Here is a 20,000-nt window from a genome sequence, read left to right as displayed (position 1 = left end):
TTTTTATTTTAGTCCACCCTTTTATGTTTGCCTTTCAAGTCCTCATCTCATGCATAAGATAATAATAATAATAATAATAATAATAATAATAATAATAATAATAATAATAATAATAATAATAATAATAAAAATGGAAACTAATTATCTCGTTTTTCATCTTTATTATTTTCATTTTTGCATATATATCTTTTCTCATTTCCTTCCTATGCTGTTTTCTCTTACTTATATGCAACGAGAGAGAGAGAGAGAGAGAGAGAGAGTAATTATCCCAATCAATAACACGGGCATAATAGGTAACATCCAAGTAGGGTAGTGAACGAGACTCAGGTAACCATTAACTTCGCTCGTTTGTCAATCACCTCTCTCTTAACGGGATGGTGGTAATGGCTCAATGTTTATCGTAATGGTGGTTGTGTTATGGTGGTTAATGGGCAGTGGTTGTGCTCTCTTCTTTCTCTCCCCTACCATTTTCCTCCCTCCTCTCCTTCCCTCTCTTATCTCGTGTCCACCCTTCCTCCTACCCTCTCTCCTTCTCCTCTACCTCCTCTCTTTCTTTTCCTCCTTGATTCTTTTTTCCCTCTTCTTTCATCTCCTCCTTTCCTTATCTCGCTTCCACGTCTTCTCATCAAACCTTCTCCCTTTCTTTCTTTTCCTCCTTGATTCTTTTTTCCCTCTTCTTTCATCTCCTCCTCTCCTTATCTCGCTTCCACGTCTTCTCATCAAACCTTCTCCCTTTCTTTATTTTCCTCCTTGATTCTTTTTCCCTCTTCCTCTTTCATCTCCTCCTCTCCTCTCCTCTCATCTCATTCCCTCTCCGCCTTTTTCCTTCCTCATCTTTTATCTCCTCCTCCTACTCTCCTTTCCTCTCATTCCCTCTCCTTGTTTTTCCCTCCTCGTCTTTCATCTCCTCCCCCTTCTCCCCTTTCCTCTGATTCTCTCTCCTCCCTCCTTCCCCTCCTCCTCTTCCTCCTCCTCCCTATCCAAGTCTTCAAGTACCTCAATAATGCCAGTAACGTTGATCACACCAAGTTTATTTAAGGTCCAAACTATCCCAAGAACTAATAATAACGCGAGGCGATGTAGGACAGACATCGCCTACCACTTGAACTTTGTGAACAGGAGAGTATCAAGACGCCTCGCCACCCGAAATTTCACTCTCTACTGACCTCTTTTTTTTTGTCGAAGCAGCGAATAGCGGGCTTTTTTGTGGCTGTTATGTTTAGATTTTTACCCTTGAGCTGCCTCCCCTATTGGAAAAAAATACTGCTAATAGTTTTTTTTCCTTCTCAAACTGAATTATCCGCCACTGCAACAACCTCCCCGCAGAAATGGTTAGTGCGAAAACAGGCAACTCCTTTAAAAATATCGCCAATAGTTTTTGTTTTCCTTCCCAAACTGAATTATCCGCCACTGGAACAACCTCCCCGCAGACATGGTTAGTGCAAAAACAGGCAGTTCCTTTAAAAACATCGCCAATAGTTTTTGTTTTCCTTCCCAAACTGAATTATCCGCCACTGGAACAACCTCCCCGCAGACATGGTTAGTGCAAAAAGTCAGTTTCCCTAAAAATCACATTAACCGTTACATATATTGCTTCAGGAGTGAACTAAACCATTCCACACCCTTTTTTTACAGTAAGGGAAGCAACTCAAGGGCAAAAAAACAGAAAAAAACCCGCTTATCGCTGCCCCTATAAAAAAAAGAGTACATATGAAAACGTAGAGCAAGTGATTTAATAATGTTTCTCACGCCACTGAAGTGCTTGACAAACTAAATGAATTACTAAAGGAAGCAGCCTCGTTATAAGCCAACAGTCTGCTTTTCTGTTGCCTAATTGTCCGTGTTTCCGCGTTTCCGTGTTTCTTCTTACCTGTGTCTGGGAAGGAAGGGGGAGGGGGGGAGAGGGGGGACAAGTAGGGAGGGAGAGCAGGTAAATTGAAAGGCCCGAGGGGTAACATCTTACCTTTGTCTTGATGGAGCTGTTGTCTTGCTCCACCACCCACACCACCACCACCACCACCTTTTTCATCACCACCACCACCACCACGACCATCTTCATCACCACCACCACCACCACCACCACCACCATCTTCATCACCACCACCACCACCACCACCACGACCATCTTCATCACCACCACCACCACCACGACCATCTTCATCACCACCACCACCACCACGACCATCTTCATCACCACCACCACCACCACCATCTTCATCACCACCACCACCACGACCATCTTCATCACCACCACCACCACCACTACCATCATCACCATCACCACCACCACCACCACCAATAACAACACCTTTACCTTCACCACCACCACCACGATCACCAACACCACCATAATCACCACCATCACCTTCACCACCACCACCACCAACACCACCATAATCACCACCACCACCACTACCACGACCATCATCACCAGCACCACCATAATCACCACCGCCACGACCATCTTCATCGCCACCACCACCAACACCACCACCACCTTCACCACCATCACCACCACCACCACCACCGTCACCATCACCATCACCGCCACCACCACGACCATCTTCATCGCCACCACCACCAACACCACCACCACCTTCACCACCATCATCACCGTCACCATCACCACCACTGCCATCACCCTCACCACAACCACCACCACCACCAACAACTCCACCACCACTACCACCACCATCATTATCACCTCCTCCACCTCCTCCTCCTCCTCCAGTCGTTATCTCCATCATCTCTTCCACCATCCACGTCTCTACCACCTCCATCACCACCACCACCGCCATTATCACCACCCCTATCTTCATTCGCCCATCTACCTTCTCCATCACTGTCTCCCCATCGTCATTGTCTCTATCACCACCATCATCACCGCCACTGCCCTATCTTCATCGTCACCCTAACCACCTTAACTATTGTCTGACTATCACCATTATCATCATCACCATCATGGCCTCATTATCACTATCCTCCTCCTCCTCCTCATCATCATCAATTTCAATCCATCATCAATAATCATCCAACCTTTTACACACACACTAAAAACAAAATCGATATCCAGTCTGAATATCAAATAAATTAAGGAAGAAAATACAACCATAAACGAAAATAGACACTTATATCCTTCTTCATTTACAAATACATAACTACCAAACAGGACAGTCCCCGAAGCAAACGTTCTTAGACGAAATATAAAGCATGGAGGTAAATATTAGGGGACACCACAGCAGATTTTGTTTGTGTGGTTGAGACAGTTGTGGTGGTTGAAGAGGTTATGGTGGGTGAGGAGGACGTGGTGGAGACCGAGGAGGAGGTTGAGGTGGATGAGGAGGAAGTTGAGGTGGATGAGGAGGAAGTTGAGAGGGTTGAGGATGTGGTGAAGGTGGTGGAGATGATGGTGGTGGTTGCGAGGGTTTCTGTGAGGTTGAGGTTGAGGTGATGGTGGTGGTTGAGGTGACTATGGAGGTTGAGAAGGAAGCTGTGGAGGGTAAAAGAAGGACATTGGTTGAGAGATTTAGAACGTCAGCCCTCAGTAGTAACGAGCCGGGTCGAGACGGTTCGAACCCCGGTGAAGCAACTAGCGTGACGTCAGGTAGGATGAGCCATATTAGCCTTCACCTGAGAATAGAGATCAGGTGAACGTCTATAAAGAACCTAACGTAGATAAAAAAAAAGTGTACATTGAGTAATTAATAAGGAAAAATTTATCTAAGTGTAAAATAAGGTAAAACTACTGGGCAAGACAGGGTTTGAGCAGTGTTGCCAGGTATATTTCTCACCGTACTCAGCAAACATTTCGTATTTTCCAGCTTTTTACACATAACTAGATCCACAAAATATCGATATTTGACGCTAATGGCGCTAACTTTAATTTTAGGTCGTTATTAGTGCTGGTATGACCGTTTTAGGGGATGGAAATGATATATGTAGAGTTATGAGGATACGAGGTTCTGGCAACACTGGGTTTGAGGCGTTCAGAATCACCCTTGATGCAGGACTCCCAACGTTGCCAGATTGTCGTACTCAGAGCATCGTTTTTATCGGTTTCTGACCCATAACTATTGCCAAGAAACACCAATAATTAACCATTTTAACGATAACTCTATATAAAACCAGTTAAAGGGGTGGAGGAGACAGTTTGAGGGTTGAAAATCGCCAAATATAAGAGCCTGAGGACGAGCATCTGGCAACGTTGTGACTGTTCTTGACCTCCCTCCCTCGCGCCCAACGTTGCCAGAAGATTGTCTTACTCAGCCTCTTATATTGACCGAATTCCGACCCAAAAACTGTCGTGGACCCCATAAGGAGATTCACTTATAATTATTGTTAAAATAGTTAATTCCTGATGTTTCTTGGCAATAGCTAGGCGTCAGAAACCGGAAAATACTAAGCTCTGAGTACGATAATGTGGCAAGGGTGCTCGTGCCGCGGGTTGGTGGCTGGGTGACTGCTCCTCCATTCACCGGCATTACGGCCATCGCCAGCCATTAGGGGGCATTATCAAGGTAATGAGTCGGCCGTGAGCCATCAGCGGAGGGCGGGGGAGTGCCAGGGCCCCGCCAAGCTGCAAGGAGGACGGACAGGGGCTATTTAATGGCTGGGGGGCGGGGCGGGGCGGGGCGGGTGTCTCGTCTCAGGTGTACAGCGCCAGGTGAGTGGTGGTGATGCTGGTGATGGTGTGTCACGGAATGGGGCGTTTTTATTAACTTCTTTTCTTCCTCTTTTTACTACTAATACTACAGTTACTACTACTACTACTACATCCATATCTTCTTCCTCCACCTGTTTCTCCTTTTCCGCCCCTTGCTACAATTACTACTGCAAATACTACTCCATATCTATCTCCTCTTTCTCTCTTTCCCTTAATACCTCCATGCTTTAGACTATATGTTTTAGGCCCTTATTTTCGTTAAACGTCCCAAGTTATCTTTGTGGGGGTTAGACGGTCAATGTGTTTCATGTACTCCTCCTCCTCCTCCTCCTCCGCCTCCTATTACCTACCTCTTCTTCTCTTTCATCACTTCGTTTATCTTGGATGGTCAGTGTGTCTTGGGACCTTCTCTCCTTTTTCCACTCTTCGTTGAATGTCCTTATTTTCCCTAATGGGGTTGGACAGTCAATGGGTCGTATTTACTACATTTCGTCGCCCAAGTTCACGTATTTGACAAGGCGTTCGTAGGAGTTTGGGATATTTCCATTGGTAGTTTTATGACCCTGGTGGCAGTTTGACCCTTCTTCTGTACTGTGAACCTACAGAAACACTCACTGGAACCCGACTGACCCCCTCTTTGACCTTTAGAAATAGTTGATGTGAGAAGCAAAAATGTCTTATAATACCAGCCAATATGTCAAAGGTTCCATACATATTCCATACATATATATACATCGAATTTTCATCCTTTCCTTGGTGAGCCACAAGGCAGTGGGGCAGACAGTCGCTCACTAATTGCAGCACCAGGTGTCCTAGGGTTTTGGAAATTAAAGATTATGACCAGACTCACCTGTCCTGTCCAAGCCTCACATTACCTTCTCCTTGCAGTGCCCTGGGGAGCAGGAGGAACGGCACCTGAGGACAGACAGACACCTGGCACTCCAAGCTCATCCTCGACTCAGCTTGGCTCAGCGTCTCTCGCCTTGTTGTATTTTGAATTTTGATTTATTTCCTTGTTTTCATGGTTTTGTCGAGTTCTCACATACTATGTTAGATAATATAGTTCAAGGTCTTGGTTCTCTAAAAAAAAAACCTGTCAACATTTCCCATATTTTTCCACATCCAATCTCTTTCTGTCACTGAATTGCCGGCCGAAGTATAAGGCAAAAATATAAAATCTTTCAAGTACATTTAACCAGTACTCTAGTTATTGATACTGACATAATAGTTACGATGAATTCCCTTTCTTTTCAGTCGACCAGAAACTTTACTATGTCATTATTTGCAGCCCACAATGTCAAGAATCATTTCAGGAGCACTTTGACAAACCTCATGTCTCTTTTAGGGACAGACAAGGCAAGAGGATGGCGCCAGTGTCAACACCATATCAAGAGTAGCAAGAGAATGGAAGAAGAACAGTGACAGTGATAGCAACACATCAAGAGGAACAAGAATAGGAACAGAAACACCATATCAAGAGTAGAAAAAAAAAAGAGGAATGGTGGTAGTGATAATACAGGGAGGAAAAGGAGAGCAGCAACAGCATCCATCACCCTGTAAAGAGTAAGAGTAGAAGTAGAAGGAAGAGGGGGAGCAGAGGTGGTACTGATAGGCTAAAGAAAGACACCTTCACCTTTATTTTGCAGGAGTGAAGGTTTAATATGAATAATGAGATAAGGCATGATAACTTGATGACTTATTAAATTACTTCTTGCCTAATGCCTACAGCTTATCGTCAGAAGCGAATTATCAAAGGTTTCCGTAGAGAGTAGGATTGAAAGAAATCATAAGAACTTTTCAGTATAATATAATATAAGTAACCTAAGAATATGATAAACAGGTGGTTGGAAATTATGAACTTTACCTGTAACTGCATCAGGAAATTGTTCCAAAGGTGGAGGTGTTTTTTTCATGTTGTTGGTACAGGCAAAAGGATAGATGGAGGTGTAGATGGGGTGTAGTGATTTGCCTGTAGTCTCCTTCAGGTGGAAAGAGGCATGGAAGGCAGGTGTTGATAGGACTAAGCTGTGTTCTACCGTAAAATGCTGCCTTTAAATAATGTCAAATGCCATTATGCTGTGCTGCCTTAGTTCAAACAGTTACTTCTTAAATCCTGCCTTCCCTGCCACTCCACAAGCTGTAATCTGTTGACTTGCCGCTTAACCCCTTCACTTTGGCAACACTGACGTCAGCGTCCGACAGGCGTCCATCTTAATCCTCTTCTAAACCTCTTAAGAGGATATGGAAGAGGAATGTAGAGGAGGATTGAGAGGTTTAGAAGAGGATTAATCCTCTTCCATTTCCTCTTGACCCTTTCCATACTGTGATGCCAACGTCTGCGTCATGGATGGAAAGGGTTAACAGTCTCAGCCCAGTTGGTGTTTGCTCGGGTATGTTCACTAATAGGCAAGAGTCCATATATAAAAGGAGATTATGGGGGGTTGAGGAGGAGGTGTGGGATGTTAAGAAGGAGGTGTGGGAGGTTGAGGAGGAGACTGTAGGGGTTGAGGATGAGTTGCTGGTAGTTGAGATGTAGGCATAAAAATAGTCACAGTAAATAATATTCAACAGTTTATTTTGACAAGATTTTAATTTAAACCAACTCCATTTTCCTTTTTCTTTATTCACATTTTTTATTATTTTTATTATGTGAGCCTCAGTTGGAATGGAGCATATGAATCTGTGAACATATCCTTTCATGGTTCTGGCATTTATTCATGTTAATTTCTGGGTCTTGCATCACAGTAAGTCAGTCTGTTGTCTTGCTGCTTACCTTACTGGGCTTGGACTGTTACCTGAGGGAGAGAGAAAGTGTTCTGTAGGCATGATGCTGCTGTAGGGGAGACAAACAGTAGTGCCAAAGGTCCCTGGATGAAGAAGTGTTTGGGAACTGCATCGTGTGGTTCTGTTCTGTGAATTTACCCATTCATCATTTTATATATCAGACAGACTTAACTCCCCAGCTCATTTGTACTGTCTTTTACTGATGTTCGTAAAGGGTTCCTGTTCGGGGGTTGTGATGCCAGAGCTATGGTGTTACAGGAGTTTTTCATTCATGTGCCACTTTATAGCAATACTAAAACTGTTGAAAAGTAAATTTTGACTAGGTCAGCCTCATTTGGGGAAAAAGTTGACTTAGAATAAATTGTTGGCATGTAGTACCTCTGAAACAGTTTGTCAGGTGAGAGAAGCGTGTTTTGTTGTTTACTTTACTTGGGACGCTTTCAGGGAGATGCTGGTGTAATGGACCGACAAGATGAGGTAAAGTTTTATTTTCTTCTCATTCTGACATGCATTAGAAGTTAATTTAGCCTTGCAGGGGGAGGGGGGGAGTAAGGGAGATATCACTGTTCCTGTTACTGGTATCAAACCTGAGGCCTAGGAGACGCAGGGCCGGCAGTCTGTCCACAGCCCAAGAGGGACTGCCTGGGATGAGACTTTTGGGCCTTTACAGTAGTGTAAATCCCTTACACTCACCTCTATGGGAAGGTGGTTTTCGTTAAGCACGAAGTCAACTTCCAGCCAGGGTTCCAAAATTGAATCTAACAAAATTACTCTCACCTGATGGACTGTTTCAGAGGTATTACATGTCAACAGATGTTCTAAGTTCATTTACATAAAAAACAAAGCTGATACAGTCATAGCATGCCGAGTTAACACATTAGCATTGGAAGCTTGATTTCAGTTACCTTTGCACCGGCTTGATAAACAGATGCAGAGGAGACCGAAGAGTTGTCAGGTTTTCCAGGCAATGGCTTGGTCGAGCAAGAAAAAAAAGTGAGCAATGATGTCTTTATATTCCAATCAAAGACTACTTGATTACTTTCAACTAAAGACTCGGTACTTGAATGGAAGACTACACACTATACTCTGCCTCACAGCCTTTCCACAGAGGCCAAGGAGAACTATTGCCTTTCCATCTACTCTGGCCGGAGGAACAGACAGGCACAGGTCTGTATTCTACATATGTAGTGGATTAATTTCCTTGAAAGTGGTTGCTGGGGATAAGTAGTTTATATAACTAAGAGAATCAGATTGTTTATTATACTCTACATTTGGTTTATCTACATTCATTTTTTACCAGGTATCCTCTTCACAAGTGTCAGACAACAAAGGTGGTGTGATGGTGGGAACTGTCTGTACAGGTGAAAGGGAAGGTGGTTACTGGACAGCTCATCCCCACACTTGTTTTCTCATCTGTGCTGCACCCGAGTCATTAGCGCCTGTAATCTGACACCATAATGGGTGACTATCTACAGGTATGGCAGCTGGATTTGGGAACAGTAGTTAATACTTACTCAAATATCATTGAATTATTTGTCCCTGCAAGGTGCGAGGCTAAAGAATATTACATTACCTTTAATTTGCAGTGCAGTGGGTAGCGTGCCTAACTATATATTCACAGGTCTGGGTTTGAGTCTTGGCTCAGGCAGTCGGCATGCAGCTCACCCAGCTGTTCATCCTCCCTTTTGGGCTGGTCGATAAATGGGTACCTGGGGAAGGTAAACTATGGTAACCGTAATGTCACACTTAAGTAAAGGTAAAATTTGGCCCTTGAGCCTGTGGTGGGTAAGAATCAATTACCCCGAGACACGGGCCATTGTGACATCCAGGCTACTACAGCTTCCTTTCCCCAGGTTTCCTCAGGTACCCATTTATCAACCAGCCCAAAAGGGAGGATGAACAGCTGGGTGAGCTTCACGCCGACTGCCCGGGCCAAGATTCAAATCCTGAACCGTGGATTTGTAGCTGGACACGCTGACCACTGCACCATGAAGAATAGTAATTTTAAGGTAATATAATATTCTTTGGCCCAACACCTTGCAGGCATAAATAAGCCAGTGATATTTAGAAAGTCTATAATGCTACTGGACTCAAATCCAGCTGCCACTCTCATAGTCAACCATAAAGGTGCCAGAATACAGGTGCAGCACAGGTGAGAAGACAAGTGGGTGTGGATCACTTGTCCTGTGACCTTGTCCATATCCACCTGTATTCTGACACCTGTGATGAGGATACCTGAACCCACACAGGTGTAGTGGTGATGGTGGACTGGTTCCTGGGCTGTGGTGGTGACTTGGTTGGGTTGGGATAGTATGTTCCCTTGGCCTCTTCCACCTCTTTCTTTCACTTGCTCCTGACGATCTTGTTCCTGCTCCTGTCATCACGCCACACACCTGGAAAAATAGTAATTAGGTAGAATCAACTTGAATAATATGTCTCATCTGTATTGATTAAAATGTAAAAGCTGGAATAAAAGAAAAAAATATGTTTAGGCATTCTTTGTGTTTAGTCTAATACAAAGAATAAACTAGTCTATATGTCTTGCCAGTATTGAAAAAATGTAAAAGCATCAAGACTTTATTGATGTTCTATTTGTATATATTGAAAATTTATAAAAGTATTAACCCCTTCACTCCGGCGACGCCGACTTCAGCGTCCTCTTTGAAACCTCTTTCATTTCCTCTTAATCCTCTTCTGAACCTCTTAAGAGGAAATGGAAGAGAATTGAGAGGATTAATCCTCTGCGTCACAGATGGAAAGGGTTAACATTACCCTAAAATGACTGTACTGATGTAATATTTATATGTACTAAAAAACATTAATAAAAGCTAAAATTACAGTGCATTTGATTTTCTATGACATTACTGTATGGAGTCTGGCAGTGGTGCTGAGGTTTCTGGATGATCCGGTGCTCAGTGTGACTCTGGCTATGAGCACAGTGCAAGCCCTGCCAGGGGCCCCTTGGAGGATGGGCAGAAACTGGTTGGTTGAGAGCTTACCTGGAAAGGAAAGGAGCTCTTTAGGGGTTGCATGTACGAATGGAATGGTTGAAGAATGGAAGAGGAAAGGTAGACAATGAAAGGGGAAAAGCACCTATGCACTGCATATGTGAATGAAACAAGTGAAGAACATAAGAGAAAATATAGAATCATTCATGAGAGGAAAAGTACACACACTATTAGTGAAATAACTTAAAAGGTGAGACGCAATGGATAGTGGGAGGGGTGATGAGTGTGGGTTGCTGGAGGTTTTATGAATAAGACCATGGACAGGATGTGAAAATGGAAGGGTGTGCAATATTGGCCTTTACAAGAGTATGGCTGGGAGTGGATGGGCATGGGGGACAGTACGAGTCAAGCAAGAATGGAGCCACTATAAACACTTCCTTGTGTCACTACTGGATTGGGGCTGATCACCTGGATCCCTTCAAGAAAACCTACCAGAACTGTGCAAGGTCCTCGGTTAAAAAGAAGGATATAAGGTATGTGGAAGAGGAAGGAAGAGGACAGGATTTTTGTAGGGGGGGACAGTAAAGGAGGCAGTTCAAGGGCAAAGAAAAAGAGAAACATAAAAGCCTGGTGACACTGCTCCTGTAAAAGTTCATAATGGGGGTAAAAACTTGATTGTAAAAGTAAGAGATGACAGGCAGCAGAGGATAAAAGGAAATTTAAAAGAAGATGCTACAGAGAAATGTGTTTGGTGACAGATATATAGGAAGGAAAAACGTTTGAAGAAGAAATGGAGGAAAGTTATGCTGAATAAAGATGAGTGATGAGTTGCCTGTTGAAAGGAACAAGGAGATAAAGAAAAATACCAAAGAAAGTTTAACCTGATAAGTGTGTGTGTGGAAGGGAAAGCAGGACTGAGCAGTACCAGGTGAGTAAAAACTAGAGTAGGGTTGTCATATATATACAAAAGGAGAGGTGTGAGATTGAGAAGGCAATGATAATGTAAAAAATGTGATGATAACTCCTATCGATATTTTCATGCTCCTCCCAAAACTGACCTATCTTTCAGCCACTCCTCTAACTCTTTTTAAGGAGCAGTGAGTAGCGGGCTTTTTTCACATTTGTTTCCCTTTTTTATGCCCTTGAACGGACTCCTCTGCTGAAAAAGAAAAAAGAAAAAAAAAGCGAATAGGATTGATGACTTAACAGCAGAAATACTGATATAAGGAGATATAATGGAGTGGCTAAGGATATCTACACTAGCATGGAAGCACGCCTAGCTATGAATCTAATGGCCAGAGTTTGATCCTGGCCCAGGCAGTCAGTGAGCAACCTATCCAGCTGTTCATCCTCTCTTATAGGGTGGTGGTGATATGGGTACCTGGGGAAACTTGGGGAAAGTAAACTGTGGTAACCTGGAAAGTTGGAAAGTTTCGTTCAGTCGGCGCAACATCTGTGGTCATATGCCTGATTAATACCTGGTACCCATTCACTGCTGGGTGGACAGGGGCGTAGGGTACTGGAAAAGCAGCCCAAATTTTTCCACACCGCCCAGGAATCGAACCCGGGCTCTCTCAGCTGTGAGTCGAGTGTGTTAACCACTGCACCACGAAGCCCCTGTGGTAACCTAAAAGTCACACTGGCCCTGTGTTCTGGGGTAATGGATTTTTGCCCCCACACAGGCTCAAGGGCCAATGATATGGAGATGAGCTCAGAGGTCATGCACATCTACAGCATAATGCCCCTGACTTTAATTAATCCTGCATATTACCGAAAATTACACCACCCAAAAATACATGGCAATACATACTGAAAACCCCATCTCCCTCAGAATAACAGTCCTATAAAATATATCTTAATGGCACTCAAATTTAAAAATCTTGGAGGAAATTTGTATCACCTCTGCATTAACTTTAAGAATACAATGACTTGGTTATTGTTAGATGAAGTAAGGTTAACCAGTAGAACTGAAAAAAAAATAAGGGATTTTAGGGAGTGAAGCCCCCGCCCCCCAGTGGGTTCTGAATCTATTCCACTAATTCTCTTCACCCTCCAAAACTTCTTATGTTAAAGTTTGTGATAGTTGTGAAGAAAAGTGAAATAATATAGAGACAATGAATTACCGAATACGCAACAACCAGTATAAATACACACCAGTCTTCCCTGTATCCCTGAGACACATGCCTGTTCTCCCTTGATGCTCTACAACACCAGTCCTCCCAACACAACTGACCCCTTATCACACTTCCAAAATGACAACACACCTGTTTCCCCTTCATACCTCCAATGGAGGTGTGAAGGGGTGTGTTGCCTATATGGAGGTCCTCCATATTGGCAACACACCTGCACCTACGTCCTTCCCTTACCTAGGAGCGGGCATCATACCTTTCCCCCCATCAACACACCTGTCGCCCTAACACATCTCGGAACAAGCCACACACCTGATCTTCCTTTACCACACCTCAAAACAAACAACACACCTGCACCTCTCCCGTACATGTGTCATCCCAACACGGGGATAAATTATTGTACTTACCTTTGCCGCTGTGGGAGCCATTTCGTCTGTTCCACCGCCATTATGAGTCTTTCATCTTCCTTCTCGTCTGTTCCACCTCCATTATTCGTCTTTTATCTTCCTTTCTCTTCATGTTCCACCTCTTCTCGCTGTCTTCCTTACCTCCCTCGTCCTCCTCGTCTGCTTCACCGCCAGTTTTCGTCTCACTGTTCTTCTTCCCTCCTTCCTTCTTGTCTGTTCCACCTCCATTATTCGTCTTTTATCTTCCTTTCGTCCTCCTCGTCTGCTTCACCGCCAGTTTTCGTCTCACTGTTCTTCTTCCCTCCTTCCTTCTTGTCTGTTCCACCTCCATTATTCGTCTCGCTGCTTTGGCCTTCCTTCCTCTGCCCTCTTCCAGGTCTTCCTCCTCCTCCGCCAGTGTTGCCATATGCCACTGTACTCCTACGAAAGAAAATGTTTATACCACTTAAAACTCTATAATACTGAAAAGAATTTGACTTCGACACATTTATATCTTTTCATTATGTACTTGGGTTATATAGTGATGTTATAGTTGTTAGTTTTAATGGTATAATTATACGAATCTTAGTGGATGTGTCTGGCAACCCTCCGTGAACTCTGTGACGTCACGAAACTTCCGCTCGAGGCCATGAACAACTCTTTGAAGCAGGCATTTGAAGCACTAAAAGAGTAAAATTAATACGAGTAGTTTGAGATCATTAGACTAATAAAAAATAATATAGGAAATACAAAGATAAAGTAATAAGACCTAAAGAATGATATAGATAGATAGACCGATACATGGATACACAGATAGATTGCCAAATAGACTGATTAATATGTAGAGAGATAGAGAGTCAATTAGCACTTCTGTTGTCAAATAATTAACATCTAGAATTAGTAACTGAAAGGATATATGAGTAATTTTGAGCACCGAGGCAGAAAAGAGAGATATTATGATACGTATATGATTAGGAATTTGAGTCAGAAACGGAGAAACAATAAAATAATACCGTAAGAAAACGATATAGAGATTAAAATGGGGACTATGGGAGAAAATAGATGAGTTTGGGTGGAAAGAACTTGAAAGAGAGCGTGTGATTTATCCATAGAACACGAGCAACGACAAGTATTTTACGGTAGACCTCATAAAACTTGAGAGAGAGAGAGAGAGAGAGAGAGAGAGGGTTACTTATGTAATCCCCCTCATCTTCCTCCACTTCCTCTTCCTCTTCCTCCTCCTCTTCTCTCAGTTGTGGAGGGAGAAAAAAAGAAAAAAAAAAAAACCTTCCTCTAATTCCCCAACTGTTGAGAGAGAGAGAGAGAGAGAGAGAGCAAATAAACTAAAAAAAAAAAAAAAATCTATGCCTGAGCGAAACTAACAGGAACGTTCCCCTAAAAAAAAAGACGAATGAAAAAATAAGGAAAGGAAAACAACACACACACACACACACACACACACACACACACACACACACACACACAAGGGAGGAGGAAGTGAACTGGAAAACGGATAAACAAACAAACACACAAACAAACAAACAGGCTGACGTAAAATATATATAAAAAGGAGAAACTGATAAAATACGATAAAGGGAAACCGGGCACCATTTTCTCTTATCATTGGGAAGGGAGACTCGCGCACCGCCTCTAAAAATATCTCTCGCGGCAAAATACTTTAATAAATTGTAGAAAACGGGATCTCAGTTGCTTGCAGTTTACTATTATGTCTCTTTTTTTATGTTTAGTTCTTCTTTATATATATATTTTTGCTTTTCATCTATTTCTTCTCTTTTTCTGTTTCCTTTTTCCTTCGTGTTCTCTTCTTTTCTCTCCTTTCCAACACTCCTTCTCTTCCCTTGTTTTCTCCTTTCGCTTGTTTCCCTTTTTCCTTCCTTCCTCTTCCTCTCCTTTCCACTCCCCCTCTTTCTTTTCCCATCCTTCATTTCTTTATCTCCTTCCCTTCTCCTCCTCTTTCTTCCTTGTTTCCTTCCTTCCTTTATATACTTTCCATCATTTGTCTTCATTTTATTTTTCTATTCTTCTTTCTTTCCTTCCTTTCTTACTCTGTTTTTCATTCCTTCTCCTTCTCCCCCTTCGTTTCCTCTCCATCCTTCCTTTCTTCCTTCCCTTTCTTTGTAAATTGCTTCCTCTTTTTTTTTCTTCCTTCCCTCCTGTACACTGCATCCCTCCTCCTCCTTTCCCTGTTCTTCCTTCCTTCCTTCCTTCCCTCCTTCCTTTCCTTCTATCTTCCAGCTTTGACGCGTATCTTATTTATTTTTATTTATACATGCTCAAATGGTACAATCTGAGAGAGAGAGAGAGAGACAAAGGGGACCATTTTGTACCTGTATGTCTTTGTGTGAGAAAGATAAATAAGACGTGTGTGTGTGTGTGTGTGTGTGTGTGTGTGTGTGAAGTAGTAGTATAGAAAATAAATAAAACAATAAATATAATAAAACGTAAAAATAAGAGAGAGAGAGAGAGAGAGTTGCACAACCACAAGGGCTTATAATCTGCCCAGTCCCTCCTTTCCCTCTCTTTTTCTCTCCCTTTGTCTCCTTAGCAAACAAAGGGAGAGAAGAGGAGGAGGAGGAGGAGGAGGAGGAGGAGGTGCCTTTCGTGTGTTTAATCTGTGGATCAGCTGTTGAATTATGGGAGTTTTATAACATCGAAAGGAAGAGGAGGAGGAGGAGGAGGAGGAGGAGGAGGAAGAGGCTTGGAAATTAAGGGAAGAAAAAAAAAACATTCACGGTAAAATGGAAAACAGTTGCTGGAGTACTCTCTCTCTCTCTCTCTCTCTCTCTCTCTCTCTCTCTCTCTCTCTCTCTCTCTCTCTCTCTCTCTCTCTCTCTCTCTCTCTCTCAACAGTTAAAGGGAATTTGAGAAGAGTACTTTCTGTCTCCCTCCACAAGTGAGAGAAGAGCAACAGGAGGAGGAGGAGGAGGAGGAGGAGTAGGAAGAGGAAGACGACGTGAAGAAATAGAGAATAAAGAAACAGAAGAAGCGAAGGAGGAGGAGGAGGAAATGAGAAAGAGAGAGAAGTTAAAAAATAAATGAAGAAAATAATATACTTTGAACTCAACTAAAAGGAAGAAGAGTAAGAAGACAAAACAAATACAAAGAAAGGACGAATGAGAGGAAAACACGGAAGAGGAGAAGGAGGAGGCGAAGTAGGAGGAGGAAGAAGAGGAGGAGAAAGAGGAAGAGGAACACCTGTCTAATGGCTTTACCTTGTTGGGTCTGAGGGGAAGAAGGGAAGGGCCAATCTCTGCCGTAGTCACCCCTGAAAAGCGACGGCAAAGAAAACGGGAATCACTTATTACTGACAGGAAAGAAAACGTATTGAGAGAGAGAGAGAGAGAGAGAGAAAAATAAGGTAAAGATGGCAACTTTGGACCGTAGATTTTCACACAATATTCATGAATTTTTTTTTTCTTTTACATTATTCGATATAGACATTTTCTTTTACTGATATTAGTTTACTTTTTATATGATATATATATATATATATATATATATATATATATATATATATATATATATATATATATATATATATATATATATTTTTTACAACAAAGGAGGCAGCTCAAGGGCACACACACAAAAAACAATAATAAAAAAAGCCCGCTAATCGCTGCTCCCATAAAAAAATCAGAAGAGGTGGCCAAAAGCAAGGTCAAATTCGGGATGAGAGGTGTCCTGAACCCTCCTCTTGAAAGAGTTCAAGTCGTAGGCAGGAGGAAATACAGATGAAGGAAGGTTGTTCCAGAGTTTACCAGCGTGAGGGATGAAAGAGTGAAGATGCTGGTTAACTCTTGCATAAGGGGTTTGGACAGTATAGGGATGAGCATGAGTAGAAAGTCGTGTGCAGCGGGACCACGGGAGGGGGGGAGGCATGCAGTTAGCAAGTTCAGAAGAGCAGTCAGCGTGGAAATATCGATAGAAGATAGAAAGAGAGGCAACATCGCGGCGGAATTTAAGAGGTAGAAGACCATCAGTAGGAGGAGGAGAGCTGATGAGACGAAGAGCCTTAGCCTCCACTCTGTCCAGAAGAGCTGTGTGGGTGGAGCCCCCCCACACGTGAGATGCATACTCCATACGAGGGCGGACAAGGCCCCTGTATATGGATAGCAACTGCGCGGGGGAGAAGAACTGGCGGAGACGATACAGAACGCCCAAGCTCGAGGAAGCTGATTTAGCGAGAGAGGAGATATGAAGTTTCCAGTTGAGATTTTGGGTTAAGGATAGACCGAGGATGTTTAGTGTTGAAGACGGTGACAGCTGAGTGTTATCGAAGAATAGGGGATAGGTGTTTGGAAGATTGTGTCGAGTTAATAGGTGGAGAAATTGAGTTTTTGAGGCATTGCAGGACACAAGGTTCCTTCTGCCCCAATCGGAAATGATAGCAAGGTCTGAGGTTATGCGTTCTGCAGCCTCCACTCTGGAGTCGTGTACTTCCTGTTGTGATGGTCTTCTATTGAAAGAAGTTGAATAATGCAGAGTGGATTCGTCGGCGTACGAGTGGACAGGGCAGTTTGTTATGGAAAGAAGATCATTGATGAATAACAGGAAGAGAGTGGGTGATAGGACAGAGCCCTGTGGAACGCCACTGTTGATAGGTTTAGGGGAAGAGCAGTGACCGTCCACTACCGCAGAGATAGAACGGCCGGAAAGGAAACTGGAGATAAAGGAACAGAGAGAGGAATAGAATCCGAAAGAGGGCAGTTTAGAAAGCAAATATATATATATATATATATATATATATATATATATATATATATATATAGAGAGAGAGAGAGAGAGAGAGAGAGAGAGAGAGAGAGAGAGAGAGAGATGCTTACTCGTTCACAAACTTTAGTCAGGAAACTTACTCCATCTGTCACGAACGGTCTGTGGCATACGACTTTATTGACCCCAACCCTCTCTCTCTCTCTCTCTCTCTCTCTCTCTCTCTCTCTCTCTCTCTCTCTCTCTCTGGCTTAATTAGTTACAAAAAAATCATGTACACAAAAGTTTAATTGAGATTCTGAGCGAGATTACGCAAAAAAATGTTACACGCAAAATAGAAAAAAAAAAAAAAACAGGAAACGATAATAAAAATAAATTGAAGAGCTGGAATGAAAAATTGAATAGTGCATGAATGGAGATAATTGATAAGAAAAACACAGATAATAGCTAACGAATGGCGAACTTCGTAATATAAAGTCATACAGAAATTAAACCTAGACCAGTAAATAAAAATAAAAACAGAAATAAAAGTTAACGGATATTGGAAACTTTGTAATGTAAGGTAAAAATGAAATACAAACTACGTAGATCAATAATATACATGAAAAACAGAAATTCGTATATGGAAAGAAAACACTAAATCATTTCCTAAACACTTATTATGACAAACTAAAACAAATACTAACAGAAAGAAAGAAACATGGATATAAAGAGATACCACGCCATTTCCTAAGAACTCATATGCCTAAACTTTCATAATAACCAATAAAAAGTTTCATCTGCATACACACTACTCATAATACATATAGGACAGTTTTATGACATTCGTTTCTCACATCAACTATTTCTAAAGGTCAAAGAGGGGATCAATCGGGTTCTAATAAGTGTTTCTATAGGTTCATGGCACAGAAGAAGGGTCAAACTACCGCCAGGGTCATAAAACTACTACTGGAAATGCCCCCAACTCCTACGAAAGCCTTGTTAAATTTGTGAACTTGGGCGACGAAGTATTTAGTAAAACGACCCAGAGTCATTTATTTATCTATATTTGTAGGTTGATTCTAATGTCATATAACAATGATATTCAAACGCCATATCGATATTTTATGCAGGCTGTTTTATTTGTCCCCTTCTGGCCATTACGAGCACCAATTAAATACTATTGAGACCTTGACCTCCATAGATAAGATAACCTTGGCCATTTTTATACCTGTTGTTTTACATTTATTTTTGTCACTCATGGTTATAACAGCCAAGGATATTACTGTTGTGGACTATGATTGTATTGAATAATGGATAATGGAGTTAAATGTAGCCTATGAATCTGCTAATAGCCTACTCCTGTTATTAGCCTCCTACTGTACCGGGAATTATATGTAGGCTGGCACTGAGTCGTGAATACATCAATAATAATAATAATAATAATAATAATAATAATAATAATAATAATAATGATAATAGGCTAATAATTTGGGAAGCAGTATTAAGTAGCCTACTAAATTCGGTTTTTATACTGAACTGTGGAAATAATAATAATAATAATAATAATAATAATAATAATAATAATAATAATAATAATAATAATAACGCGATAATAGTGCAAGTAAGAAATATTCATACACATATATAAGTTGGAATAAAATGATGCTACTACGTAAATTTAGTACCGGTAGATAAGAGGCAAGCCGGTCAGTAGCCTACTAGATAAATAAAACAACTGAAATAAACAAAATATAAATAAAAAAACGATAATTACCAAAACAAAAAAGACCCAAGAGAAAAATTACATAAAAAAACACGCACATTCGTAAAAAAAAAAAAACATTCTAGCGCACTCGACGAAACAGAACTAAAACAGAACTTAATAAAAAAACATAAATAAAACAAACAAGCAAACAAACATAAATACCGATACAAAATAATAAATACGAGTAGAATTACACACAAAAAACATATTCGAAAAAAAAAAAAAAATCATCCAAGCGCGCGGCGGAGAGACAAAAAACAAAAGAGAGCGAGAGAGCGAGCGGGACCCAAGCGGCGTTCACGTTGCCAACTTTCCCGCAAAAAATAACCACAATCGCCCTAAAAACAATAGAAAACAAGTACAATGGCCGTCAGCGAAGACTTCTGGATAACTCTGGATAATTTTCGCGCCTCCATTGTGTGTTCGGGCGACCTGGCGGAGGCGACGGCGGCGACTCGGCGGGATGCGAACGTGGACGAGGATAACATGTGAGCCGCGCTTAATTACCCTCCCCTTACCTTTACCTGTTCCTCCCTTTCCCCCCTTCCCTCCCCTTACTTTTCCTTTCCTTCCTACCTTCCCCTCCCCTTACCTGTCCTTCCCTTTCCC

General features: G+C 42.0%; 1 protein-coding gene and 2 long non-coding RNA genes across 3 annotated transcripts in view; 2 read left to right on the top strand and 1 right to left on the bottom strand.

Annotated features, from left to right (window-relative positions):
* The window catches only part of LOC126985449 (uncharacterized), a 64,534-nt gene extending 55,648 nt beyond the window's left edge, over nucleotides 1-8,886 (top strand). Inside the window, exons 3-4 of the long non-coding RNA XR_007738724.1 lie at nucleotides 5,552-6,226; nucleotides 8,748-8,886. This is a non-coding gene — a long non-coding RNA (uncharacterized LOC126985449). The remainder of the gene's footprint in view (nucleotides 1-5,551; nucleotides 6,227-8,747) is intronic.
* LOC126985448 (uncharacterized) lies at nucleotides 6,233-13,176 on the bottom strand. The gene is made up of 3 exons (XR_007738723.1): nucleotides 12,932-13,176; nucleotides 10,313-10,446; nucleotides 6,233-9,840 (listed from the first exon to the last, which is right to left on the bottom strand). It is a non-coding gene; the product is annotated as an uncharacterized LOC126985448 (long non-coding RNA).
* A 6,433-nt stretch (nucleotides 13,177-19,609) lies between these two features.
* LOC126985443 (meiotic recombination protein SPO11-like) overlaps nucleotides 19,610-20,000 on the top strand; it is a 17,454-nt gene continuing 17,063 nt past the window's right edge. The window contains exon 1 of the mRNA XM_050840322.1: nucleotides 19,610-19,879. Within this exon, the coding sequence (XP_050696279.1) occupies nucleotides 19,755-19,879 (125 nt within the window). The 5' untranslated portion in view covers nucleotides 19,610-19,754. The remainder of the gene's footprint in view (nucleotides 19,880-20,000) is intronic.

This window comes from Eriocheir sinensis, chromosome 59, assembly GCF_024679095.1.
Source record: "Eriocheir sinensis breed Jianghai 21 chromosome 59, ASM2467909v1, whole genome shotgun sequence".
Classification (NCBI taxonomy): domain Eukaryota; kingdom Metazoa; phylum Arthropoda; class Malacostraca; order Decapoda; family Varunidae; genus Eriocheir; species Eriocheir sinensis.
This window is presented reverse-complemented; position numbering and strand designations above follow the sequence as displayed.